This window comes from Cydia pomonella, chromosome 16 (genome assembly GCF_033807575.1).
Source record: "Cydia pomonella isolate Wapato2018A chromosome 16, ilCydPomo1, whole genome shotgun sequence".
In the NCBI taxonomy this organism is placed as follows: Eukaryota; Metazoa; Arthropoda; class Insecta; order Lepidoptera; family Tortricidae; genus Cydia; species Cydia pomonella.
This window is the reverse complement of record NC_084718.1, coordinates 10,013,665-10,022,562: the sequence shown is the minus strand read 5'-3', so window position 1 is coordinate 10,022,562 and position 8,898 is coordinate 10,013,665. Positions and strand designations below refer to the sequence as shown.

Sequence of the window (8,898 nt, the reverse complement as noted above, 5' to 3'; positions counted from 1 at the left end):
TTTATTTTACGTCTGAAGCCACTATCCTAAAATGAGCTCGCGATGATATTTGTGATGGATTGCAATGTTCTATATGGGTACCACAAGTTTGACACTGACATTTAGCTAGCATGTGCATAACTTACTTTCTATGCGTCTCGCCCGTACTCGCATATGAGTGCGAGCGAGATGTATATAAAGTACTTAAGTTACGCAGACATTAGCGAATACGTTAGTTTGACACTGTGCTAAGGCGATCATGGTAAGGCTTATTAATACGTTCCTGGTTAAACATTTCTTATCTCAAGACATTTAATATCGGACTGGCTGTGATTTTTTTTGGCAAGTTAGGTATTAAGAATAACTATTCGTTTTAGACTCATTTACGGCGATAATATTTAGCCACTGTCCACTGTAAATATATACATTAATCATGAGCTTTTAAAACTTGCTTGTAAAATGTTTATCATAGAAATGGGTTTTCAACCTTTTTTTCTAACTCAGTGCTACTAGACGCTGTAAGACTTTTCTGCACAATTTATTTCAAGCTGAAAAGTAGTTCCGCCAGCTCGTTATTGCATCTCCATACATCCGCCGTCTGACCTTATTATCTTCAAACTGTATTAAGTATTATAATGGTAAGAGTTCTCGGAAAGCCAAGCAATGAAAAAGAAAAAGAATCAGGGAGATTGGAAGCATGGCTTGCATTCTGTGCAATTACATTATTCATTTCATTTTAAAGAAAAGGAACAAGTTCAATGCTATTCTATACTTTTTACACACAAACTTTTTACTGGAAATCATATCAATAAATAATTTTGATGTTTAGCAATTTTTAAAATAGATAATACCAATAATAATAGAAACAGAATGGTTATGTATGTACAAAAAATAGTAAGTGTGATATTTGTAAATTATCTAATAATATTCGTGGCAGAAGAATTTTATTTGTGACAAAAAATATCGAGATGTACCTAATAAGATAGATACTGTCAGTGGTAAAATAAAAACGCTGAGTAAATTAAGAAAAAAAAAAATAAGAAAAAAAAGCATTTCCTTTGTAAAAAAATATAGCTCGGTGAGACGTAGCAGATTGTGGTTAAATTGGGTAACAGGGCCTGAATATGATTACTTTAATTATATACATTTTGCTATGACTTTTTGAAATTGTTTTAAAAATCTTTGACAGTTTTTCAAGTTATACTTATTGTGACTAGGTACTCAAAACTCAACGAGAGATAACTGAATCGATCTAAAAATAGGCATCATGGCGAGTCCAGTTGTATAGGTAAGTGAGCAGGTATTTATTATAAATCACATTGTGGAGTTGGGTATTTTTCATATAAACGCCCTGATTATTTACTGTAAAGTAAATGTGACAGTAACTATGACAAAGCCTACTAGAAGCACATTAAGGCTATGTATGGCATAGGCACTGTTGCACATGTCGTTGTGGCACATGCTGCACGAGACCATTTTCTGCCCAATATTATATCCTTCGTCTTCATTGCAAGTGTGGCCGCAATCGCGGATCAGGATCGATTTCCCTGCGTAAAACAAAGTTGCGTTTTATAAAACCGTACACTGCCACTGGGTTTATTATAATAACAACGTTGTCGGACACTATATGCCTTAAGACGCCATTCAATTATATAAATAAATAAATATCTGGGACCAATCATACACAGATCAACCTAGGCCCAAACTAAACAAAGCTTGTACTGTGGGCACTAGACGACGATATACATACTTACTCATAGAGACAAATACATACTTAGATACATTGAAAACATTCATGAGTTCATGACTCAGGCACGAATAGTCGAGATAAACACACAAATAAATGCCCTGACCGGGATTCGAACCCGGGAACTCCTACTTCATAGGCTTCATAAAAGTATAGTTATTATAGTATGAGTCACAACGACCCGAAGTCAACCAATTTTTATTGAGTGATCACATTGACATTACTGCTTATAGTTTTCATATTCAATACTATCATAACAAGGTTCAAATGACCCTATGTGTAATAAAATGAATGATAACAATTATTCAAAATTTTGAAGGCTAATATTTCATCATTCACGATGTCCATAGATATAATATTGTTAAGATGTGTATATTTTAAGTATAGTAACATCAAATAAACTGTCTATGTTGGTATTGCATATGGTTAATTGTCTTTGACATGTATGTCACTTCCGTCTAACCGTTACAAGAATAAATGTGATCGTTCATAGCTCTCCGCTATATAAAACCGTTGTTTCATTTATAATAGGTTTTGGGCCCAGTTATGCCCATTAGGGAATAGTCAAAAGTTAGTTTTCAGGTAGCTAGTATCAATTCAGTGCCAGAAAGTGTTTTTTAAAGTGGTTCGTGACTCAACATCATGGCTTCAAATTCGTTCCTGACCAATGTTCCCAAGTTAAAGGGACGTGAGAATTATCGGGAATGGGCTTTTGCAGTGGAGAATTTGTTGATTTTGGAGGGCACGGGAGATTCAATTAAAATTGAACCCGACCCGTCACTTGCATCAGCAGCCACAAGTGACGCAAAAGCAAAAGCAAAATTGATTTTAACGATCGATCCGTCGCTGTATGTTCACATAAAGGAAGCGAAATCAACTAAAGATTTGTGGTTAAAGTTACAAAATATGTTTGATGATTCTGGATTTTCCCGAAGGATAACGTTGCTGCGCAATTTAATCTCGATTCGACTCGAAAACTGTGAATCAATGCAAAATTATGTTACACAAATCATCGAGACGGCTCAGAAATTATCGGGAACCGGTTTTTCCGTGGACGACGAGTGGATCGGGTGCTTGATGTTAGCTGGATTACCTGAAAAATACATCCCAATGATAATGGCAATTGAACATTCCGGAATCGCCATTACTGCAGATGTCATAAAAACGAAACTCATCGACTTGGCAATTGATGATAGTGAAGTTGGCAACGCATTGTTGAGTAGAGGGCAGCACTACCACAGCAAAAACTTGAAAGTTGGTAGCTCTGACAAGAAAAAGAATCATGGCGGCGGATTGTCTGTGGCAAATGTCAACAACAACAATGGTGATAAGTCGAAAATAAAGTGTTACCGATGTAAATCTTATGGTCATTATAAAAATCAATGCCAAGCAAGTAATCAGCAAACGGAGCAAATAAAGAAAACACACGCTTTTTCGGCAGTATTTATGAGCGGGAACTACGGAAAAACGGACTTTTATATAGATTCCGGTGCGAGCGGTCATTTTGTACGTGATGTAAACATGATCCAGAATACATCTTTTACACCCAGCGTAAAGGAGATTATAGCAGCTAATCATAGTGCTATGCCAGTATTGTGCTCGGGAGATGTGGATATAGTGACAGTGACTCCAAGATGTAAATACGAAGTGACATTGGAAAACGTTTTGTGCGTACCTAACCTTAGCACGAATCTCATATCAGTAAGCAAGTTAGTTGAGAATGGCAATAAAGTGGAGTTTAAGAAAAGAAACTGCTTTGTTTATAACAAAAACAAAGAACTTGTGGCCGTGGCGGACTTAATCGACGGTGTATACAAATTGATTATGGATGAAAGTAAACTTTGTTTACTTACGTCAAGCTCGGCGGCAAGTAGTGAAGTTTGGCATCGTAGAACTGGACATTTGAATATGAAGTCGTTAAACTTGATGAGAGAAGGGGCAGTTACGGGTATATCATACAGTGATAAATCAGATATCAACAAAAATACGTGCACCGTATGTTGTGAGGGGAAGCAGGCTCGCTTGCCATTTAGTCACACAGGAACACGGAGCAGCCAGATACTGGAGTTAGTGCATGGAGATGTATGTGGACCAATGGAGACTACTTCAATTGGCGGATCAAGGTATTTCCTGATTCTTGTTGACGATTATAGTCGTATGGTATTTGTTTACTTTCTCAAAGCAAAAAGTGAGTCATTTAAATGTTTTAAAGAATTTAGAGCCATGGTTGAAAACCAGAAATGTAGGAAAATCCAGTTTTTTAGGACAGATAATGGACTTGAGTTCTGTAGCCATGAGTTTGAGACTTACTTGAAGGAAGCAGGAATAGTGCATCAAAAGTCTAATCCCTACACGGCCGAACAGAATGGATTGGCAGAACGGACTATACGTACGGTAGTTGAACGAGCTCGCTGTTTGTTATTTGATGCAAATTTAGATAAAAGATTTTGGGCAGAGGCCACTAGTACTGCAGTTTATCTTAAAAATAGATCAGTCGCATCAGGATTAAATAACAAGACACCGTTTGAGCTCTGGACTAATACAAAGCCAGATTTAAGCCATGTCCGGATTTTTGGCAGCCAGGTTATGGTTCATGTTCCTAAGGAAAAGCGACTTAAGTGGGACACTAAGTCAAGGAAAAACATTCTAGTTGGTTTTCCAGAAAATGTCAAGGGATATAGAATTTATGATCCCATTAAAAAATGTATAAGCACAAGTAGGGATGTGTATATACATGAGGATACTGAAAGGAAGTGTTCAAATAACAGAGTATCAGTTTCAGTTGGGGATACTTGTCAGGAACAGGAAACTGCCTGTGAAGAAAAGCAGGAGACAGTCATGAGTAAGAGTGAACCTGATCACTCAGATCTGAACATTTCTGTAGAGTCTGATTATGACAATGCAATATCTGATTTGGACAATACATTACAGCAGGAGGAGTCAGAAGAGGAGCCTGCAACAGCAGAAGTAGTAACTAAACGAGTCCGGAGGCAACCAGAGCGCTATGGATTGACTAACATGTGCACCTCATCAAACCCTGACTACATCAGCGATCCTGTGTCTGTTCAGGATGCCCTGTCTAGGCCAGATAAGGATAAATGGATTGAGGCTATGCAGGACGAGTTGCAAGCATTCGATGAAAATCAAGCTTGGGTGCCGGTGGAACAGTTACCTTCAGGTAAAACCTTAGTGCAGTGTAAGTGGGTTTTTAAAATCAAAGTTAACAGTGATAAAAGTGTGCGTTACAGAGCGCGTTTAGTGGCTAAAGGCTTCACCCAGAAGCCAGGAATAGACTATGAGGACACCTTCTCACCTGTGGTCAGACATTCCACTTTAAGACTGCTATTTGCCTTGTCTGTGCAATTGAACCTTGATGTAACACATCTAGATGTTAAAACTGCATTTTTAAATGGTTACCTCAAAGAGGACATTTACATGTATCAACCAGATATTTCTTGTGATGTTAACAGGAAAAAGGTGATTGTTAAACTTAACAAAGCTATCTATGGCTTGAAACAGTCATCTCGGTCTTGGTACGAAAGAGTTGAAAAATGTTTGTGTGAATTAGGATTTAAAAAATGTAAATTAGAACCTTGTGTGTTTACAAAAATGGATGATAATGTGAAAATTATTATCGCATTATATGTGGATGATTTCTTTGTTTATTCAAACAGTAAAGAAGAGACAGACAAATTAGTTTCTGTTTTGAGTTCTAATTTTAATATTAAAAACTTAGGACAAGTTCAGCAATGCCTGGGTATGCGTGTTAAAATCGATAAAAATGCAAATGTTATTACATTAGACCAGGAAGAATATATAAACAACTTGTTAGAAAAATTTAATATGTCTAAATGTAAAGAGGCTAGTACTCCAATGGAATGTAAATTAAGTATAGAGAAATCAGAAATTTGTGATAAAGAAATTCCATATCAAAACCTTATTGGAGGCCTTATGTATTTGTCAGTGATGACTAGGCCTGATATATCTTTCAGTGTTAGTTTTCTTAGTCAATTTAACAAATGTTATACTAAAGTTCATTGGAATTATGCCAAGAGAATACTTAGGTATTTAAGCAAAACTAAAAACTTTTGTTTAAAGTATGTAAAAGAAAAAGCTCAGCTTGAAGGATATGTAGATGCCGATTGGGCTAGTAATGTTATAGACCGGAGGTCTTACAGTGGCTTTTGTTTTCAAATGTCAGGCTCAACTGTTTCCTGGCTTAGCAAGAAACAGAGGACAGTCGCTTTGTCTAGTATGGAATCGGAACTAATGTCGATAGCAGAAGCTTGCAAAGAAGCTATGTATCTCAGAGCTTTGCTAAATGAAATTAATGGTGATTGTTATACTGTACCATTGTTCAATGATAGTCAGAGTGCACAGAAGTTGGTGGCAAATTATGGTTGTCATAGAAAAAGTAAACATATTGATATTCGGTATCATTTTGTGAAGGATGCAGTAAATGATAAAATAATTAATTTAAATTATTTGCCAACTACTGCTATGCCTGCTGATGTGTTAACAAAAGCTTTATGTGCAATAAAACATTATAAATGTATAGAAGCTATGGGAGTTAGTCAATATTAATAAGTTTTTTTTTCTCCTAAATAAAAGCTTTGTTTATTTGCTGTAGTTGGGGTGTTAAGATGTGTATATTTTAAGTATAGTAACATCAAATAAACTGTCTATGTTGGTATTGCATATGGTTAATTGTCTTTGACATGTATGTCACTTCCGTCTAACCGTTACAAGAATAAATGTGATCGTTCATAGCTCTCCGCTATATAAAACCGTTGTTTCATTTATAATAAATATTATTATCCTTGAAATATTAGACATGAAAGCGAATCATTTTGAAGTTCCGAGTATAATATTATAAACCGAGTTACTTACTTAAAATTTGCATAAAACAACCCCTCCTCTGAATAGTTACAGCTACAGGTATACCAATTTAAATATTATTCAGAAAAATGCTAAATATACTATAATGTTGTCTTATTATAAAATTAAATACCAAGGGACAAAGCTTGTAAATAACTCACCTTCTATTTTGTACATTTTTGTAAGACACGCATTATTATCCCTGTTGCAATATTTGATTGTTGTAGTTGCATTTGTTTTCCAACAGGAGGGGTCGTGATATGTGCTGCATGCGTAGCAAGCTTTACCATTTTCCATCAAGGATACTTGTCTATCATCGTTCCATTTACCAGCATTCTTTGCAGGATTTTTAAGGTAATATTTTACTTTATTCATATCTATTGCATTCTTACTTGGTGTTACTACTGTGTTCGGTGTTAATATTGGTTTTAATACGTTTGTTTGTGTATTTCTTAATGGTTCCGTTTTTGATGTAATGTCAGCACCGGTTTTATCAAGCTCTACAGATGACGGACTATCAGCTTCTAATTTTCTTGAATCCATTTCATAATCTGGCATAGAACGTCTGGATTCGTGAATACAATTAGCAAGAAGCTTTACTGCTTGATCATGGGCTTCATTAGGTGAACTTTTACTGGCTAAATCTTGCGTTTCAGAATTACCGTATCGTGGTTCTGCGTCTGCCTCATCCTTTCTTCCACATTCCAAAGAATCTTCATGTGAGTCTATCATAGCAGGTCTAGGGTCATATTCATCTTTCGCGGAATCCAAGAAATTATTATTCGGTTTTTGATCCGGAGTAGCTTTCTTGTTTTCACTTGCTGACATTTGATTGAGAACCGACTTTTTTTCAATAAATTCAACGATTTTGTCAGGATGTTCAGATTTTCGATCCATCTGATCTGATTCATGCTTTTTGTCATCTACAGTTGGAGAGCTATTTTCCGTCAATGATTGGGGTTTAAGTTGAGGTTGAAGCAATTGGTTCCCAATTTGCTGAGCCATCGGTGGCTGAGCAAACGGTACAGGTACCCAACCTGAATCAGTAAAAACAACTGGTTCTCCGAAATTCCGGCGTCGACAAGGTCTTGCACGTGGCATGTTTGCGAGTTGCTCAGTAAAAAGCGATGATGAGACCGGCCTCTGGTCCAATGGCCGTGTGGGAGGAGTGACCGGATATAGTGACTGACTTTGGACATAATCTTGGGGCTGCCACTCGCCTGCAACTAGATTATTTACAAAACATTTGTTAGTATTTACAGTTTAAAGAGTCTTATACTTACTTACATTCGATAAAGTATTACCTAAAACTGCAGCTACATAAAAATACAAGACCATATTTTTCCACATTTTATTTACGTTTTAAAAACACTGCTGCAGCCTTAGTTCACGCGAGTTCTATACCAAAGCCACTTGTGAATTAAATAAAAATATTGTTCGGCGCAAGTTTTAGATCGGGTTTTATGACTGGGGCTGTAAACCAATATCAGTCTATTGTGGAAGTGCACGACTGGAAAGGTATTTCGTGAAAACAATGGATACCGCATGGAAACGATTTTCATTGTTCCAAACAGCCGCCTTTTAAACTTCTCGTAGGATTCGATGCAAAAATATGCATCAATAGCGACAAAACAATGTTGTTCCGTTCCAGCATGTTTCGGCATGAGCCGCAACCACAAAGCTGAGTCATTAAGTCATCAGATACAATTGCCCCGACTTCTGACGAGCCACGTCGCCATATTAGCTGTATAAAAAAGTAGATACTTATGTAAGGGAACTGACTGTGCACGATATTTAAGTCAATTAACGTCTGATAGAAACTTTCCACGACTTCTTTTTTAAATTCACTCATGTTTTTTAAATATCATATAGCTAAAAAATTGGACTTCTTAGTCATAGGTCAAAGTTAAGACCCAGTGAGCTTAAGTGTGAGCGAGATGGAAGGCGTGCTCGGGAGCGCAGATATCATGTTTTTTAATTATTTATTTTTGTTTACGTTTTGTGTACGTTTAAATAAAAAAGGAAACGATGCGTTCCGTTCCCTCACACATGATATTGCTGATTTCTGGAAGCGATTTTCATGTTTTTAGCTGCATACAATTTTTTAAGTGCATTTTAGCATCTACTAGCTTATGGTCATGATTATTTTCTATTTAGAGAAAATCAAAAACTTAGGATTCGAATCGATACAGTCCCTTGAGAAAAGCCAAGTATACATAATATTGCTAATTAAGTTTATTGCAGCCGTATTGTGATCCGAAAATGCACTACTACTTTTTTTAACTCCGTTTTCT

General features: G+C 36.4%; 1 protein-coding gene across 1 annotated transcript; it reads right to left on the bottom strand.

The window, feature by feature from the left end:
• Positions 1-906: 906 nt before the first annotated feature.
• Positions 907-8,053, bottom strand: LOC133526231 (uncharacterized). The gene is made up of 3 exons (XM_061862760.1): positions 7,909-8,053; positions 6,766-7,830; positions 907-1,526 (listed from the first exon to the last, which is right to left on the bottom strand). The coding sequence occupies exons 1-3, from the start codon at positions 7,952-7,954 to the stop codon at positions 1,339-1,341; spliced, it is 1,299 nt and encodes a 432-aa protein (XP_061718744.1). The 5' UTR covers positions 7,955-8,053; the 3' UTR covers positions 907-1,338.
• Between the last annotated feature and the right edge of the window lie 845 nt (positions 8,054-8,898).

Coding starts and splice junctions, on each gene's coding strand:
- LOC133526231 (XM_061862760.1), bottom strand. CDS start 7,954: ATGTGGAAAAATATGGTCTTGTATTTTTATGTAGCTGCAGTTTTAG. Junction 7,831..7,908: donor TTATGTAGCTGCAGTTTTAG/GTAATACTTTAT, acceptor TAAATAATCTAG/TTGCAGGCGAGTGGCAGCCC. Junction 1,527..6,765: donor AAAAATGTACAAAATAGAAG/GTGAGTTATTTA, acceptor TGTTTTACGCAG/GGAAATCGATCCTGATCCGC.